The sequence below is a fragment of the Zootermopsis nevadensis genome, unplaced genomic scaffold (assembly GCF_977971745.1).
Source record: "Zootermopsis nevadensis isolate Lab colony 2312 unplaced genomic scaffold, Znev_1.0 Znev_ptg000023l, whole genome shotgun sequence".
NCBI lineage: Eukaryota > Metazoa > Arthropoda > Insecta > Blattodea > Termopsidae > Zootermopsis > Zootermopsis nevadensis.
The window spans coordinates 6,760,591-6,781,118 of NW_028259155.1; the positions used below are offsets into that span (position 1 = coordinate 6,760,591).

Sequence of the window (20,528 nt, forward strand, 5' to 3'; positions counted from 1 at the left end):
CACCAATGTGATGACACCTATAATCTTCCAACTTCAACAGAACTTACATATATGTTACAACAACAACAAAAAAACAAGAAACAGAACACCAGGTGCCCCCATGGCACGGTTCACACATTTTTCTTCATTTCACAAATCCAGAAACTACACCTTCTCTAACGACCAAGCACCCGCATGGACAACCAATCCACACACTCATCTCTCTCAACTCCCAATCTCCTCTGTCTAGCGTCACCACGCCACGCAAAAATTATGAAATCACGCTATCCTCTCACCAGGCTTAGGCTTTGGAAATCAAGCAGTAATTACGCAGTGCCTCCTTGTCAACTGCGTAATTCCTAGAACTGACTACCCTCGCTTAGCCTCGCGATGGGTGTCGCTACAACTTGTCTCAAGACAAGTATATCAGTGAATTCAATCAGAAAAATACAAATGTCCATCAATGAATAATATAAATAATACCAATTTCAACACAAGTTACCCCAATATAAGAGAATACCCACTGTAATATAAAAAAACTAGCCAAACATGATTATGATGATGCAACGCCCAAGGAAACTGGGCTACGCCCGATCACAAGCATACCATACTTACAAATTCACTCAAATCCAACAAAACATAGCACACCAGAAAATATACGCAATTGCTCTCTCATTGTCAGCTACCACAGGACACAATATTAAACCGAATTTAGAACCAAAAGAAGATGCGCACACAATCTCAAATCCAGACAGAATTTCACTACTTATCCGTCTCTATCGTAGCTGGCAAAACAAGCGAGAGATAGCAAGACCACATCCTTCCACAAGTCCTCAGCTCAGGAGAAGGGGGAGGGAAAGATGACAGCTAATTGGTTGGGCAAAGTCTCATAGGACAAAGAGAAATCATGGCTGGAACGTTACAGATGGTCAATCATAACTTCTCATGGTCGAGCAAACACAGTTCAAACGCTGGCCCACAGAGGTCGCTAACAAACCCTTGAACCATAGAATGGTTCATTTTCTGGTTATTCGGACATGGTACTCCCACATACATGAACCTAGAGTTAAAATTCCGTGCTAAGCTTTCGTAGATCTGCTCACTTTTCTCACGGAATAGACCCGATCCCTCAGCAGCTTTGAAATCAAATTTGTGTTATCAGACATTGTAGCTGGGTCCTGTTGTTGGATAGACAGGTCAGGGTCCAAGGGCTACCAGATGATGCACATAACTTGGGCAATGTGCATGATGTATCATTACTTAGGTCAAATTTTTCGTTTATAAAATGTAAAGTAAAGTTTATTTCGACAGACGCTGTTGTTGACTTCGTGTCTTAACTTGTCGATTATCGTCAAGTAACGTCGACAGTTTAGAAACCTCTGCGCTTCTAATTATAATTTTACATTTCGGAGTAAACCTGAAGCAGGCTGTTAGCACCCCCCGCCCCCGCCCCCGTCAATGTCTTGATCTTCATCGGATGAAATCCGCGTAATTGCGATGAGTTAGGACGCACGGGAAGACGTCTTTTGTTGTAGAAAACTGTGAAGGAACAGTTGTGTCCCGAAATATGAGATGAGTGTAAAGTTTTAAAATTGATTTGTAACAAATCAGATAAAGTTTAGCGTTATGCAGTTTCAGGTTTACTTCTGTTTGATTGCATTAGGTCGTTTTGCTGGTGTCTTCATAATACCAGGAACTTCTGAAATTCCCACATCCTGTGCGCATGGGATACTGGGAACGGCCCGTTCTTCAAGTGCCTGAGCACTGCCTTGATCTGTGGACATTCGGCAGGACTCCTTGGACGAGGAATCGGCCCGTCTGCCTGTACACGGGACAGCACAACATCCATGGGATTCGAACCCACGGTCTCAGCGGCACAAGGCCCGCGCCTCAGACCGCGCACCCCCAGTGCGCATGAGCCATTCGTTTCGATTTCCTGCAAGTCTCCTCTCCCCTTGTGCTGGCGTGCCCTTGTATGTGGGGCACCTCTGATACGTACGTCATCAGTGACGTCGCTCACGACCAAACTTCGTGACTCCTCAATACTTTTGACCTTTGACCTTTTGTTAGCGACCGAAGTGGCTTTGGTTTCACGCGTTGTTGGGTTGAGACGAGCGATAATAAACCTGCAACAAATCGTAAATTAAAACAAGAATCACTAAGCATGATAATCAAATTAAGCACGAACCAGTACAATGAAACAACGACAACAACAATGCGAGAGAAGATGGCTGTCTCCAGGGCTGTTGCGCCGTGTGGTCTGGTAGAAGTTTACCGACGTTTCAGAGGTCCATGCTGCCTCCATCATCAGGGCGATGACAATGCAAGTATTTTTGGCAAAGGATTTGAATGATTAAGAAGATGGTTTTGTTTATCCTGGTCTAATTCACAGCACCAATACATTCATAAAAGCGGGGTCGACTTGTTGCGGTCTGTATGTTCTCAGGGACCCGGCCTTCACAGAAATCGACACAAGGTCGAGGGCTATTACCATCTGTTTTCTGTCTCCACCATGTGCTATACCATTGCAGAAGTTGCCCAAGGAGGAACACGACAGTAGTTATCACAACACATCACATCCGGTCCGGGCGAACTAACATCACCCCCCAAAGCTCCTTGAATGAACTTTTCAGGGTAGGCGTGAACAGAGCTGTGCTGGGCCCGACCTCACACGCTCTAGCGCTTAGTTTGCCATTTTGTTTGAAATTAAAGATTTCTGCATTGCAGAATTCAATTCCATTTCGCAGTTTTTCTTGAGACAAACTAGTTGACAAAGCCTTCAAAATGTCGGATGTTTTGGATCGATGCTAATGAAACCAAATTGCATTCATGAGGAATAATCTTAACGCTGGAGCCCAAGTTTTACACCCATACAAAATAGATAAAATCGAGGTTTGGCACCTTCATGCGTATTTTGGCAGGTTGTGAGATTTATACGGCGTCAGATTACATTTAATGGTACGAGGAAAAAGGAAACATTAGTTTCAGGATTTCCGATTTTCTCGGCGAAATGAGTAGAGAAGTTGTCTTCTGGATTTGAATGCCAAATCGTAGGCTTACAGCCAAAATGCTGCAAGGCGCAAGAACCCAACAGGTCCGGAATTCTGATTGCTGAATGTGAATTGTCCTGACCTAAGTGAATGTTTCATTTTTTATGATTTGAAACGCCTCTTTCGAAAATGAAAGCGCTGTTTTGAATAAATTGAGTCTTGCAGATGTGGCAAATGAATTGTGTCTGCGAAGTTATGTTTCTTGCGAACTTTTGTTTCCTCGAAGTAACAAACTTGCAAGTGAAGCATTTTTCTGGTTACACTGAAATTTATTCTTTTGTTTCGCGAATTCCTTTGTAATGTTCTGCAGCCACTCCACTTGCAGACGCATCTGAGGAATTAGTGAAGAAGTTGAAGTTCAGGGGAAATTGTTATACGAGAGAGAGAGAGAGAGTTTTTCTTGTACGTGAGCTACCCAACAAACAACATCTCGTAAATTTCGTCCATTACGTTCTTAATAAAGGCGGGAAAATGTTTCCACTCCCGTAATGGAAAGGGATCAGCTTGCAACTGTGCCCCAGCCTCTCTCTGTCACAGTCGTTTCCTTGTTGCAGAGGTCGAGTTGGGAGCTGCTGGTATGCAGATAACTTTATCCGCCTTTCCGTTCACTGACACGGAAAATGGTATAAGCTCTCAAATGAAATGTGACTCCGTGCAAGGTGTCCGGCGTCTTTGCGATAGTAAGTTGGTGGCGTTTTCAAAAAAGTGCCATGAAATTTCGATTAAGAATTTCGCGAGTTGATAATGTGACCCCACCCTGGTCTTGAGACTTTGGGAGCCTCTGCTCTGAAAGTGGAAGTGGCTGGTTCAATTTATCAAAATCGTGTTCGGCATTGCCCGTTGCATACGACGTTTACTCCCATTTCTGGAAAAACGTCGCGCGTGTCAAATACACCTCAGACATTGAAAGATGCCCAGCGTAATAATTATCATCAGATTTTCTAAGACAGTTACATCAAAAAAGTTGACTGATGGGGAATAAGAAATACGCACAGGATTTTGGTAGGGCAATCTCCCGAAGCCTGATTCTTATGTAGAGTGGAAAAGTGGTTGGCTAATTAATAACTCTGATTTAAATTAGATCTTGGATTGAATTGACTCAGGTTAGATTTTTCTTCCGTACAAGAAGTTCTTGTCAGTTTGGGTACGTCGGCGTCCCAGCATTTCGTCGAACCTGACCGAACTGGGGGACAGCTCGCGACAGTGAGTGTGTTGGAGTGCCTCCTCTTCGGAAGAACGAGGAGCCCGTGATCTTGTGGCGCGTCGCGGGATGCTGGTTCCACTGGAGCGGCGAGGTGTTTGGGCCCATGCCCCAGGTCGTCTGTTACCAACGAGTAACACGTGACGTGTTGATGAACGCTTTTCTAGAATTCTTCATCCAGTAAGCGCTGGGCCTTTTGGCCGGCGTGATAACATTGGCGGCCCGCTGGCCACAACCGGCCCGGGACACCTGTAAGCAGGTCCTCGAAAATATTTACTTTGTTGCGAATTTTACAAGCGCATTCGACGGATGAAACTAAAATTACTCTTGTCTCGTCTGCTGCTTCAAGTACAAGTGCTCCTGACTTTAGTACTTTGTAGGAAAATGTAAGTTCCCCAAGTAAAAACGGCCTCGGATATAAGCCATTACAGGAGCAAATTAAAATATGCGTCACTCGAGAGTAATTTGTGAGCGTTTCGATAAAATTTATATCCAGGTATTTGCTGTGGAAATTCGTATTTCTGGTCGAGTATTGGAAATGAAAAGTGGCTGTTGGTCCTCACGGTAGTGCCTGGAGGGATTTCGTGGCCCTCGGGTTCAACGGGGAATTGTTCTTGGCCTGAGCGGAGAAAAACCTTTGTACCCCTCTGCTACAGGATATTTAAGCTGCATTTATTTCTAATTATGTGGTACCAATGAAACTGAATTCTAGCTAATAAAATAGGCCACTTTTTCCAAATTAATGTTTCAAAACTCCAAAATAACAGGAATCAAATCGATGTTTATGTACAGATAATTGTATAGTGATTTCTCTCAGAAAATATTAAGATTCATGCAAAATTCATGAAATTAGTGTACTTATTAGACTAATTGTTACGAAAAATAAAATTTCATCTCAAGTTTTAGAGAAACACCAAATGCAAAGTTTCATTGAAATTTTGCACAGTAGATCCTGCTTTTGGATAACAAGTTTCAACAGACAGATGGACACAAACTCTGCATTTTATACATTGTGCAAAGAATGCATATAAAAGTGATCTGCAGCCTTTACAAATTTGACAAGATTGTATAAGTGTCATACTTAGTAACTGACAGTGTGGCGAGATACACCTGCACAAAATGTCATACCTGTGTAGGAATATAATATTTGTTGATTTTTTTATCATTCTGAAAGAACAGAGTTTGAATCTCTACTATCAAATGGCTTGTATAAATCTACTGCAAATTTCCGTTATGAGCACAAATGTTTTTGCTGCAAAGTGCAATTTCAGTGATTATGGTGATTCTTCGTGCTTAACTGTAACATGACATCCTGTGGTGAGAGGCTATGAACATAAGTTACTTATTACATTGTAATTTGTGTATGGATAAATGTATTTAATGAAAGTGTTCTTCTAGGATCTTGTTTCTTTCTGTTTGTTACTCATTTCTGTGCGATGTTATTGGATACTATGAAATGGGTTTATAAAGTGTATATATACATTCCACAGTCCAAGCAGTTGAGAAGGCATAGTCACGAACTCATCAGTATCTGAGTATTATTAGATTTCCCAATTTCATTTTTGTTATTTGTTTAGCGAAATTTAACTTGAATGAATGGAAAAGAGCTATGGAATTTTAACACCGGCAGGTTCTATAATTTAGCTTTTGCTGGCTTAAAAATTAACTTCTTGACCTTTCTGCAATTGCCAGAGCTAAATATTTTAGGGTACTGTTTCAATATTGGATAAAACACAATTAATTTAAGCCACTGTACATGCAGGTCAGGACCTACCATTTGATTCGGTCGTGAGGCAGTGGCTAAGCTGTGCTTAAAGGAAGACTGGGTGAAGGGAAGGCCTCGTAACTAGAAGCGACTGACTGAAATCTGCCAGTTAGTTGTGAGGGATGTCAAATCAAAAGAGAAACTGAATGATTTTCAGAAGCTGTGGCACAACAAGCTCTCTAAACTTAAGCACTTGGTTACCACTTACTTAACAGAGCAGATATGACTTCATAAATCTTCAAATTTATGACTAGAAAAGGATTTTAGAACGAACTTTAAAAAATTAAATTATATAAATATTTTATAAACAATAAAGTGAGGCAAGGAGCTCAAAATATGGTTGAGGTTTATTTGAGGTTGCAGTCCATTAAGCAATGTGAACATTTATTTGAATTTCTGACAAAATATGAAACTTCTGGTGATGATAGTTAACAGGCAAGTGTATCCAGTTGTAAAAGACATTCTAATAACAAACCTGGTTATAATTCATTGCTGACCACTCATAATGATACCTTTACTTGTTATCAACACCACATTTAACTTTGAAATAGCAGGTCCATATTTGAGTTTAACTAACCTACTCTTGTGCCATTAAAGGTGGGTAAGACTGCATGCAAGGCCGGATATCTTTTACATGAGATTGAAACTGGCATCAACAACCGAGGAAATATCGGTCCAAATTGTTTCTTATTCCTAAAGAAAGAGTACAAAAATATAATTTCTAACCTTGCCGTTTTAACTGTGGATGAGAGTACAGATATTGTAACATACAGTTCAGCTACCAGTTTTCATCAAATATGGATTCCAAACCAATCAATTGTAACAGAAATTATTGTTCTGTTTAGTGTGAAAATACTGGTCGTGATTATGCAATCATAGGAGTTGAGGTTTTCATGGTTGGGAGTATGAAGGTGGACTACACTGCGCAACAACACAGAAGACAGCAATTTTCATATGAACAAATGTGAAAGAGCCATTTAAAAGTCTGATTTAAATCTGAATAAACTGCATGAAATCACAAAAGATATCACTCCTGCTCTAATATGAAAGAACAAGTTAGGAAATGTATCCGCTATGTAACAATCCATCAAGTTTGCTGTTACCCATCTTTCAAAACAGGTATGATAGATAAACAATATCGAGGAATATAGAAACAATTTTTAATAAAAATATAATGTTTATGAAACAACTCTCCAGGGTTCATAGTGGATGATTCAATAAGTTTCCACCGTTTGCCTTTGCAGCTGTTGTCCTTACACATGAATCCATGTTGTTAATGGTTTGGTGAGTGTTACAAAGTATGGTCATGCTTTCGATTTGTCAGGTCAACCTGAAAATGATGTACTTTATTAGTTACAGAGCATCCAGCTTTTAAAATATGCTGCATATCTTGTAGGCTGTTCATAGTGTGTTATAGCTGGCAACTGTGCCAGAATACAGGCGGTCAGTCACCGGCTTCTTAAGGGGAAGCCCTGGGGTTTATTGGCCAGTGATGACACATGCAGTTGCAACAATCTGTTTTGTAATAATATTTTTGTATAGCCTGAAAATGGCAATAATAGCCAAAATATGTTTCCGTGTATTAAATAATTAAGTTGATCTTCTTGTGTATGTTTGAGGGCTGACTAATATAACATCATTTAATGTGTAAGACGAAAATAAAAGCAATGCCCAATAATATTGTAACTTGCAGTACATATATATATTTGATTGTAAGAAACACTGTGTATTAAAGGTACATTCGGACATGCCTGTAATTATGATGCCTGTTACAGGGCCTCATAGTATCCCCGTAGAAGATTTCAGGTGCATTAGAGGAAGTGGGGGTAATCACGCAGCCACATTAATTATTTTTCAAACGATTTGAATTGAGCGCGCTCTTTTCGCACTGACATCTCTGGTGACGCCATAGAAATGGTCTAGAGCTGTTAATGGCCGCATGGTTCGTCTTTGTTTGTGTGTGGTGAAGAAAATCTCGTTGTGTGCATGTCTCGTCTAAGTTTTAAAGTTAACAGATTGCATGGTAAATGTAACTTTGTGTTCTTTATACTTAATACAAATGATAACATGTGAAAGTACAAATATGTTTCAGTATGAATCTGTGAAAAACTGAGTTTAGTTTTTCTCAGGTGGCTGGTTGTTTCACTGTCATTACTCATATTTAAAGTGCTAAATTGTGAATGCAGTTGTACTGAACATGACAAAATTTGTCTTGTGAAAATGGAAGGTGCATGTTCATTGGCTTATGTAGAAGTGGTAACTGTGTTGTGAAGTAAAATTGTGCGTTCTTGGAGGGGTGTGATGCATGTATGGAGGAAACTTGATTACTTGAATGTGAATGTATTTTGTCTTTCTAGGAATAGCCAATTGCTAGAAAGTAATTGACCCTTCATATTCTACTGAGCGGCATGCTGTGTGTCACGTGACCTACTTACTGCTTGCCAGAGAAGCAGTGGACTGTGTGCGGCAACAGTTGTCAGACTTACTTGATATTATAACAGGAAACCTGCTGGGAGCATGAAGGAACCTGGTGTTTGCAAGAGATTCATCTCTGTCTGAATTAGGCATGCGTTGTGTAAGTACGTGAGCATTAGGATGTATTTGATGTGCTTGTCGTGTGAGAGAGATGAGTCTGTCCAATTTTATGTGGTACTTGTGACTGTTGTGTGCAGTTGTGAAGTATGGCGTATTTCTCAATTCTGGGCGTGTCCCCGTATCGCCAGTGTCTTGACTTCTGTAAATGTTTTAATATCTCTGGGGACTTTTTATATAATATTAGCAATAATACAGGGCTGTTGGCAAACAGATTATGCCATACTTTCGGTCCTTCACATTGCAATGTGTGGGGATTTATCACAAGTTTGGTTGACTTCTGGCCCCCACAAGCCTGCACTGGCATGGGCCTTTTTGCACTGTTAATGTTTGAATTTGGCCCTGGTGAAAATGATAGTAAATACATTTCAGGCCATTCTATAATCATGCATATCTTATGCGTATTGCACTATTCTTTGCTTAGGGAAGTATGCTAATTTCTGACATTCAAATAGGCACCAATTACCTACATCATATTACTCATACTTAAAAATTAAAAAAAACATTTTCATCCAAGTACAATTGGAGGATCACTTGGCAGCGAATATAACGGCTCTGTGTCCTTTATTGTTGCATCAGGCTGATGATGGAGGCAGCAAGGACCTCTGAAATGCCTGTAAACGTATACGAGACTACACGGTTCAACTTCTCAGAAGACAGCCAACTTCAGATTCACTACCGTGAAAACCTCAAATCCTGAAAGTGAGTAGCAAGTTACCATGGCGTTGTTTTATGCTGTGGCATGCGTTTAAATGTTTTACTGGGTCCATCAGTAATACCCGATGGTTTTCAGAATGATAACTCTTCTTGGGTTAGAGTGTTAATATAATTTTCAAGTACAGGAGCTTTCTCAAAAAAACATTACTTAGAAATTGTTATTTTTAAAAATAACATTAGTCACATGAGCTCCGTCAGGCCTGACGCTGTCATAAACGTGTGGTGAAGATCCTCATTATGCACTGCAGAATCTTTCTGATTTATTAATGGATTCATGTTTAGAGATCGTCGAGGGTTGCTGGCTGTTTCATGTACACTTCTCTGAGATTTTGAGTTTGCGAGTGGTGAGTTTTATTTTCTGCTGCAGGCGATGCACTGAACAGCTCGTGTAGGGAATTTAAATTTCTATGCAGACTTTTCCGATGAAGTAAATATCTAGGGAACTATGTCACCTAATTAAAAAGTATAGAGAGATTGTTTACAATTTAATGAAGTAAAACAGTGTTATATATAACTGATATAAGGGACCATTAAAATAATTAATTATCTTGCTATATCTGTTCTCCTTTCCAGTTTGGTGGAATGGTTATCCTGTGTGGGAGGAAGCAGCTTTGAGAATGCAGAATGGTGAATTTTTATATGCAAACTTTTACAATTATATAATATCTTAGGAACTATTTCACCAAATTCAATGGATTAAAAAATACAATTGATCATAATGAAGTATATCAGTTATATATAACTGATATAAAAGGCCATTAAAATAAATATTTATTAGTCGTTCGCTCAGACATGAGCTGTGGATATGCGCGTAAGGGAGGGTACTGACGCTGTCTGCTAGTGATAGTGGGGCGAGTAGGGGAACAGATTTCTCTGTACTACTGAACACAAAAATATCAGTGCAGATTGAATTACTTACAGCGGCTGACGAACATTTTACAAAGCTTCTATTCCACTTAATTCCCCATCATCTTCTTCTGCATCTTCTTCCTCCCTCTCGTTTTCCTCACTACTGCTACAACTGTTGGTATCACTGCCATCTTGTAAATTAACTGTAATTTGTTCCGAAATGTCGTCAAGAACAGGTTCCAACCGCAAGTAATTCTGTTCGCACTGACGGGATTTGTTGCACCTCGAGGTCCATTCTTCCTTTGTGATGCTACTAAACTTTTCCTCAGCTAGTTTCATAGCATCATCTAGACGGAAACTGACATTCTTTCTGGCGACATATTCTTTGACCAATCCCCATATCAGTTCAATCGGATTCAGATCTGGATGATATGGCGGCAAGCGAAGGGCAGAGTGGCCATGTTCAGACAGTAGAGCGTCAATTTTGAATGTTTTGAATCGTGGCTTACGCAGTTTAATTAGAGAATATAATTCGGGCTTACACATTCCGTCACTGAAAGGAATGCTACGATCTGAAAGCCAGTCGATCATAGCACTTTTTCGAGATGAAGAAGTTGGAGCCGGATTAAGTTGTACGTTATGGTAAGCTGCATTGTCCACTACTAATACCGAATTTGGTGGAAGGTTTGGAATTAACTTCGTTTTGAGCCATCTTTCATAGTTGTCAAAATTCATATCATGATGATAATCTCCAGATTTTGTCCCCGATTTAAACATTAACAAAGCATTTGGAATGAAGCCATTTTCATTGCCAGCGTGTACGATGATGACTCGCTGTCCTTTGGAGACGGGTGCAAGTAGACCTGCATTTGTACCATCACCCCAGGCATGTCCTTTCGTGTGTGAGGAGTGAATGCACGTTTCGTCCATGTAGATAATAGGTCGCCCCTCATTTCTGTAACGACTTATATTTCTCAAATAAGACAGTCTTGCTGCACGAATATCATCCTTTTCGATGAGAACTTTCCTATTACTTTCCGATTTCCTCCACCTGAAGCCTAAATTTCTAATTATTTTCCAAAGAGCCCACTTCCCGCCACTGAAGTTAATCTTTTTCTTAATTACTGCCAACAACGATTTTAAAGTAGGACGCTCGCCTTGTGTAGTGTGAAATTCGTTAATCGTTCTTCGAATTACACACTTGTCAAAATCATCTACATCTGTTTTAATTTTCCTTCTTGGCCGTTTCTTGTGAGGTGTGCTGAATTCTTTTCCCACTCGTTTATTATGTTCGTACTCTTTCAGAATGCGTTTCAGAGTACTTATGGACACACCAGTAGCTTCAGAAACACGATTTTGTATTTGATTAACGTCAATCACATTGCCGCTGTCCGCTTCTTTCTTCATAAAACTGTAAACACTTATCACCATTTCTCTACTTTGGCTGTGTATTACTTTACGTCCCCCTATTTTCTTTACACCTCTGCCCACGCTTTGCATTCTGTTCGTGCTGAGTAGAAACAGCGATGAATATGAAATGCCTATTAAAAATGGGTCAATGTTTTTGAAATGGAATTTACCACACGAAGTGAACTCGGCCGCTTCTGCCTTGGAACTGAGCTCTGAGTTCACCCCATCCACTGTTCGGGGTGGAAATGCACTGCACATCTCAAGGCCATAGCTCATGTCCTAGCAAACAGCCTATACTTACACATTTCCTGTTAATTATTGATGAATTTGTGAATCATCAGTGTGGGTTCAGATGTAACAGATCAACGATTGATCAGATATTTTGCATTCGTCAGATACTAGAGAAGAAAATGGGACAGTACATCAGTTAATTAAAGGTTTCAGAAAAGCCTACCATTTCGTTAAAAGAAAAGTGTTACACAATATTCTCATTGAATTTGGTATACCAAAGGAACTGGTGAGTCTAATAAAAATGTGCTTAAATGAAACCTGTAGCAAAATTTGTGTACTTAAATATTTATCTGAGTCATTCTTCATCAGGAACGGTCTGAAACAAGGAGACGCTTTGTCTTCATCGCTATTTAACTTTGCGCTAGAATATGCCATCAGGAAAGTCCAAGATAGGCAGAGGGTTTGCAATTGAACGGGACACATCAGCTATTGGCATTTGCTGATGATGTTAATTTATTGGGGGACGATATGAATACAATAAAGAGGAACGCAGAAGTTTTACTAGAGGCTAGTAGACAGGTGGGGCTTGAAGTAAATTCAGAAACAACTAAGTACATGTTAGTATCTCGTCATCAGAAGACAGGCGGGCAGAATTATCTTAGGGTAGCTAATAAGTCCTTTGAAAGTGTTACAAAGTTCAAATATCTGGGAACAACAATTACATCAAAATTATGTTCCTGGGATACTTAGGAGCACATTAAATTCAGGAAATATGTGTTACTTCTCAGTTCAAAATAGGGATTAGCTCTATCGATTGGGCCCAGCAGATTAGGTTTTACCTGAAGATGGAGATGGATTCCCATTTCAGAAACGTCGTGGCTTTTATTGATTTTATTTAGTGTTGGACGATGGATAATATCCAGAAAATGGGTTAACTTCATCAAAATATTTTGTCTTCATGTCTGATTTCTAAGAAGCTATAGATTAAAATGTACAAAACAATAATTTTGCATGTTGTTTTGTATGGGTGCGAAACATGGTCTCTCACTCAGAGGGAGGAACACAGATTGCAGGTGTTTGAGAGAAGACGATGGGACATGGAGAAAACTGCATAATGACGAGCTTAAAAATCTGTACTCCTCCCCCAATATTGTCAGGGTGATTAAGTCGAGAAGAATGAGATGGGCTGGGCATGTAGCACGCATGGATGGGACAAGGGGTGTGCACTGGGTATTGGTTGGGAAACCTGAAGGGAAGAGACCGCTGGGGAGACCTTGACGTAGATGGGAGGATAATGTCAGGCTGGATCTATGGGAGATAGGAGTTGAAGGAAACTGGATTTTGTTGGCCCACGACAGGGTCCGGTGGAGGGCTTTGGTTAATTCGGTGATGAACCTTCGGGTTCAGTAAGCCATCTGGTTGGTTGGGTCCACTATTTGGGAAGCCTGAGGGGGAAACGACCTCTGGGGAGACCTAGACGTAGATGGGAGGATAATCTCAGGCGGGATCTATGGGAGATAGGAGTTGAAGGAAACTGGATTTTGTTGGCCCAGGACAGGGTCCGGTGGAGGGCTTTGGTTAGTCCGGTGATGAACCTTCGGGTTCGGTAAGCCATCTAGTTGGTTGGGTCCACTGTTTGAGAAGCCTGAGGGGAAGAGACCTCTGGGGAGACCTAGACATAGATGGGATGATAATCTCAGGTGGGCTCTATGGGAGTTGAAGGCGACTGGATTTTTTTGGCCCAGGACAGGGTCCGGTGGAGGGCTTTTGTTAATTCGATGATGAACCATCAGGTTTCCTAAACCATCTAGTTAGTTAATTGTCTAATGGGTATTTGCAGCTAATTCTGAAAGTACTGAAGAACTTGATACACACTTATTTGTAACTTGGTATTCCTTGTACGTTTGTGACAATGTCTAAAGCAGCGCATTGAACATGTAAGGTGTGGTATTTATTATTTACATGCAGACTTGTACCATAAAAGTAATATCTCAGGAGCTATTTCACAAAACTGAACAGAATAAAAAGATGATTTAAAATATAATGAAGTAACACAGTTATATATAACTGATATAAAGGTCCTTTAAAATAAGACAAATTTGGATACACTAATTACTGAAGCTTCCAAGTGCTGGTCAGCTTCGTTGTAGGGGATGAGCCGATGCACTAGATCAGTGGTATTCAACCTTTTTTTTTCGCGTACCACAAGATATAATTTCTCTTCAACTTTGTACCCCCAAAGTTGGTTTATAATTCAAGTTATACATAGTACATAATCTACATCTAAAATAAATTACATTACTGATTATTCACTGTTTATCATAAAATAATATATACATATTTTTTAAATGTCACGTACCCCCGGGGGTACGCGTACCCCAGGTTGAAACCACTGCTCTATAGCAGCGGTAACCAAACGTACAGACTATTTTCGTCATAGAAGTCGCGTCCTTCGTCAGGACGAGGCAGGAAGTATCTCTGAAGCGTCAGGAAACTTTTGTCATGCTACACGTGGCAACAACGCAAAGACAGCGGAAACCATTTAGTCTGATAACAATTCGTAGTGATGATGTTACGTTCATATGAAATCACAGGATGACCGAGACACCGAACAAATGACCACCAAATTACGTATCAGCTTTTGGTCCTGCCTTCGAACTCCGGCTCAAGCAGCCATTTGCCACGTTCTTTCCTATATCTGTTTTTGTATGTAACTTTCGTCGTTGAGTTTTCTTCTCTCTCTAACAATATCGTAGCCGAGTGATTGCGGCCGGCACCCTGGCGCCATACTTCCGGCTTCAGTCTTTCACAAAGTGTCCCGCACCAAATGATGGTTTGCTGTCAGAAGACACTGTCGTTTCAGTACATTTCAGGTTAAAAACTTAACTTACGGGATTTGAACTCTGAAATTATATTAATTCAACCGTGGATAATATATGAAGGGATGACGAGTTCCATCTTGATAATCGTCCCAAATAGCAGAGAGGAAGTATCCCAAGGGATGCTGTATTAATTACTATGATATCCGGAATATAATATATTCTAACCCTTCCACCTTCTCGAAGCGGTTTGTTGAGGGTGGTTGTCTCGAGGCAGACTTGAAATATATTTTATTATAAAGAATACAAATCATGTGTAGCACCATCGTCTCCTTCATTAAACCAGTGGTCTCCTAAGTGGAGTGCGCGAGATAATTTCAATTTATTTTTGTTTTGAATTTTATTTGTGATTTTATGATGTGATGCTAGATTAAATGCGAATTATTTATAAATAAATTTAAAAAATACACTTAAATATTTATTTGTTCCGGGGGTGCGTGCTAAGTAGGGGTGCACGACCAGAATAGTTTGGAGACCCCTGTATTAAACCACTTCAAACAGACTCAGTAGCCCCCCACTCTTAGGCTGTACACCGGCGTTCACACAAAACTCAACAGCTGTGTCAATCTGAAAACACGTGCAATATCTCGACCATCTTAAAGGCAACTCCACAAGACTAAAACAGAAAGCAATTTCATGACTTGCCCACGCGGCCTTCCGTCGAAAGAATAACTAAGTACAAAAACACTTTATTTATTATTATTTTAGTATTCTGTCTGACGACAGGTCCATATGAACAGGATCCTTCCATCCTTTCCTCGGACTGGGACCTGTTCATATACGTTCTTGGCAGATGATCCAGAAGTGGTTTGCCATTGCCTTCTTCTGTGTGTGAATGGAGTAATTGTTGGGATGCCACAGAGGAAAACTCCGTGTTGCCTAGACCACGGCCTTGCCCAACACAAGTTATAAATTCGGGCACCGCCGGGAATCGAACCCGAGACCCCCAAGATTACAAGGCCAGCGTTTTAACCGCTAGACCACCGTGGCTTACAAAAACACTTCGAAAGAAATTATCAATTGGGATTTGTAAAATGCCTTGATCTTGCAAGTCATAAGACGCAAACAGATGCCAGACATCACCAACAGTAGAGTCCAGAAATCAGAAACTACCACATGTCAAACTAATACAAGCCGTAAAATACCAACAATGGACGTGAAGTGCAATACAGTACATGAAATTGTATTCATAATGTACTATTCAAATATAAATACTGGTGTCTTATTAGTATTAATACGTATAAAACTGGGAAATATTAAAACAATGAAGATACCGTAGGCAACCCGTGACGAGAAACCTTTGTGCTCCAAGGCCAGTTTTAAACTGTCAGAACCCCGCGTGAGCCGAAAGCCAATTGTTAAAACTGAAATAACATTCTGCATTAAGCGTTTTAGTGACGAAAGAGTGTATTGTGAATGCAATGAAGAAATTCTATTTAAATTGTGGGATTTATATTGGTTTTCTTAAGACTGCAAAAACGTCTTTTAGAATCCGTTCACTGTTCCCTTGCCATTACATTAACAAAGGAATTAAAAGCATTTTAATTTGGACTAACACTTGGCAACAATAATTTTTAAAAATATCCCGGGTTATGTCTGGAGAGGCTGCAGGGATTCCATGGTTCGGACGTTTTCAAATATTATCATCCTTATTTATCAAAATAAATAAGGAAGAGATGGGCGGGGCACCTAGCACTAATGGGAAATATGAGATTACTCGCATGAAAGAGACCTTTTGGAATACTAAAACGTTGACAGGAGAATAATATTAAAATGGAACTGAAATTTGAAATGAAGGAGTGGCATGGAATTTAACTTGCTCAGAACGGGCACGAATAGTAAGCTTTTGTGACTGCTGCACTGAACTTAAGGTTTTCATAAAAAATCTAGTTTCCTCCCCTAACGGGTTTGGCAGTCTTTATTGTTATGACATTGAGCTAAACTGGTTCTGTCCGCCGGCCGGCCGCTTGGAAATCGCTGCGTTGGTTTCATGTTTGCGGTGCGGAGCAGGGGGGATGTTTCTTGTCAGGTGGACTAGAGGGCTGCTATTGGTGGGAAGTGTATTACGTCACCGAGTTACACTACTACACACAGACTGAAAACATCAAGCAGTTAAGAGTAGCGTTTAGCGGTTGCACCTGTGTTGTGTCGTGATATTATTCTAGATTCAATCATTGTGCCACTGTGAGATAATCTTAAAGCTGTACCCATTAGAACACATGAAAGCCTGTCGTCTGTTGTTCGTTAGTGGTTGTGAAACGAATGCTTTCAGGATGGCTAGTAGCAACTCGTCACTTCCCCCACCCAGTACATTTCAAACGTTTGCTTTGGTCATTGCAGCAGTGGGGAAGAAGCTAGTGCCGTGCAAGATGTTGTGAGCGTTACTGAAGATGTTTTGCAGTTCGTTGTTCTTCAATGGCGTGGCTTCATAGACCCCAGGTATTATATCAGAATATTCATTGCAGTAAGGAACGTGAGTTGAACGTTGTGGTTTCGCTTTTATCATTCGGTTATCCTTTAAGACGCTGCAGCGTACGTTGATGTTTGTTTTTTGTCTTTTGAGGTTGTGATGAGTTTGCTAAAAAGTGACTGTCGATGATTAACTTCTGTTGAGTAGGTTAGAATTCATTTCTGGTGTACCTTCATTCTGAGAATTGTAATATGCGCCATTTGGAAACTTGAATATCAGTGCTGAGTGGTTCTGGCATTGTTACATCACGGAGCTGTGGCGTCTTGATTGCATTTCTAATGGGTGTGACATGGGCAAGGAAAGTTGAATCCATATTACCATCTTCATACGAGAGGACTGAGTTGGAAATATGTTTCGCATGCTTTATCTTTATAAAAAGCCTGGAAGCTCATTGCCCAAGAATCTGCTGTTTTGTTTGTATATGTATGCATACAGGAAACTGGATATTTTGGATGTGAATGTTTTTTGTCCTTTAGGAGCTCATTACTAGAGGCTTGCTTGATCCTTCTGAGTCTGCTGAGTGGAAAATTGTGTGTCACCTGTGTTTCTTTTTGACTGAAGAGCAGTGCAGCGTCACTTTGCAGGACCACGTGATATCACAACCCAAATTCAACCATAACCTTGACCTGTGTTTTTAAGAAACTGGCCCATCTTTATGTGCATTAGATCAGCATTAGGTCATATTGCAAGTGCACACTATGTGAGAGTTAAGTTGGTCCAAGATAATGTGCTCTCAAATGGCACTCAGCCACTTCCTAGTAAAATTTTCCTTAGCTCAGTTTTCACATCATTGTATTTCTGAAAACACACATTAACCAAAATGTGTAACAATAATTAAGAGATGAAAGTGGTTACCACAGAAGTTGCTTAGGGTGAATTTGGTGTCTGGAATACGAAGAAAATGTGATGTCAGGAATCCAGTCATCTCAGGACTTTGTAAATTTTTGTTTTCAGGGCTGGAACAGTTGCAGCCTGGGCCCTTCATGGTGAGTGCAGAAGTGGTAGCAGCAGCAACTGGAATGTAACAAGTAAGTGCCAGTATGACTGGAGGTTTCCTTGCAACTAAAATTCTTCTTAGGTTGCCAGCCATGTCATGTGATTGAAAGGTGAAACACCAATAATCGTAAAACCTTGCATGCCGTGTAGTGTAATGGAATATAAAACGTGCATACAAACAAAACTGTCCACACTTTGAAGGACACTAATGCCAGACGTGTTTTGACCTCAAGAGGTCATCAGTGTCTAAAACAAGTTAATTCTTATAATACAAATCTAAAAGATTGTGGTTTTTAACAGAGCATAAAAGGAAAGTTCTTTACTACATCATATTTATGTAACACTACTGGGCGTTGATTGCTCAGGAAGGAGTTGGTGCATTGTATTGAGCACTTGGCTATTTTGTCCACTGGTCTGCTTGCCATTGTTGGTCTGCGTCGCCTGTGCCTGTGAACTTCAACGATGCGTGGGTGTTACTGTTGGTTTTAAAAGTGTGTAGGGTATATATTAACTCTGAAATCAGGGTGGCCAACTATTGCATAAGAAATTATTTTTTTTTGGCTAGGTCAAATAACACATTGGAGTCGTGGGCGTTTTGGTCTTTGCTAGTTTCTTTTGTATGGAATTCTTCTAAAATGTCAAAGCATTTTACCTTTTGAGGCTTTGTTCTAGTCCTCAGTGCTAAAGTTCTCAGCACCTTGAGGATGAATATGTTTCTTCAAACATCGATTTTCTCGTCTTTCAACCACCTGGCATGGCTGGTAGCCTGAGATAAATTCATAAGAGGCTGTGTTTAAATGTCAGTTTTATCATACAGTGTGGAAAATTCTAATAGTGTGAGGTAATGTAAAGAGATAGATTTATATCCGAAACCATTTGTTTCTTTGATGGACACACTTTCACTATTTTACCATTAGTTTTACTGTCTTTGCCTTGATGTCTCCTGTTTAGAGCCATTTACGTAGTGGAATCATGAATTCATGGCCCACGATTTAGTTCTGGTCTTCAGCACTTGATACCGCAGGTGTCATAACTTGAATGAAAGTCGCCTAGCTTTGTATGTCATGCCACGCCTCACTAGAGTGAGTGAATGGAATTGGTCTGTGGAACAGGTGCATAATGAAAATATAAAAGAATGAACAGTCAGAAATAAATTTGTAAATATCGATGATATTAGGCTGAAGTTATTTCTACAAAATTTTGATTTGAATATTTATGACAAAATAAAATGCTGTAAATGTTACATTGTAGGATGTTCTCAGAATTGGTGAGTTTGAAAACAGTCCGTTTATGTGCCGAGCAATTTTAGAACTGCTGCCTTTAAGTTTTATCATGAAAGTTATTAAATTCATCTTTTAATTACATTGACTGGAAGTGCTTAGGTTTGCGGTTATTGAAATGTGCCTGCACCAACAAGGCAATTATTCAGACCACATTTGTCTGACAGTGCAGCCAGCCTGATGGAATGATCCATCGGATGCTGAAAGGGCTGTTCTAAAGGCGTAAATTTAGAAATTCATATTTATCTGAAATATGTAAAATCATGCATGCAAACAAAACAATTTGCACTTTGAAAGGCATTAAGTGCCGAACGTGTTTCTCGAACTCATGAGGTGATCATCAGTGGCAAAAACTTTAATTCTCTAGTCTGTCTATTAAAATCATACAATTCATAAGACGATGGTTTGTTATAATGCACTCCGCATAAAAAGGTCTCACTTTTTGAAACCATGCTTAATGTAATACCACACTGAATGATTAAGCTTTATGTAAATTTAACTAACTAACTAACTAACTAGATGGCTTACCGAACCCGAAGGTTCATCACCGAATTAACCAAAGCCCTCCACCGGACCCTGTCCTGGGCCAACAAAATCCAGTTTCCTTCAACTCCTATCTCGGATAGATCCCGCCTGAGATTATCCTCCCATCTACGTCTAGGTCTCCCCAGCGGTCTCTTCCCTTCAGGTTTCCCAACCAGTACCCGGTGCACACCTCTTGTCCCATCCATGCGCGCTACATGTCCCGCCCATCTCACTCTTCTCGACTTAATCACCCTCACAATACTGGGGGAGCAGTACAGATTTTTAAGCTCGTCATTGTGCAGTTTTCTCCACGCCCCATCGTCTTCCCTCTTAGGCCCAAATATCCTCCTCAACACCCGATTCTCAAACACCTGCAATCTGTGTTCCTCCCTCTGAGTGAGAGACCATGTTTCGCACCCATACAAAACAACAGGCAATATTATTGTTTTGTATACTTTAATTTTCAGGTTCTTAGAAATCAGACGGGAAGACAAAATATTTTGGACTGAGAAGTAGCAAGCATTTCCGGAATTTAGTCTCCTCCTAACTTCCTCACAAGTATCATTTTGATTTGTTATTGTTGT

The 20,528-nt window shown here is 40.2% G+C and overlaps 1 protein-coding gene across 1 annotated transcript; it reads right to left on the reverse strand.

Moving 5' to 3' along the window:
• Positions 1 to 9,934: 9,934 nt before the first annotated feature.
• On the reverse strand, positions 9,935 to 12,960 carry LOC147872877 (uncharacterized). The gene has a single exon (XM_087354307.1). It carries the CDS (start codon positions 11,837 to 11,839, stop codon positions 10,241 to 10,243), a length of 1,599 nt encoding a protein of 532 aa, XP_087210433.1. The 5' UTR covers positions 11,840 to 12,960; the 3' UTR covers positions 9,935 to 10,240.
• Positions 12,961 to 20,528: the final 7,568 nt, after the last annotated feature.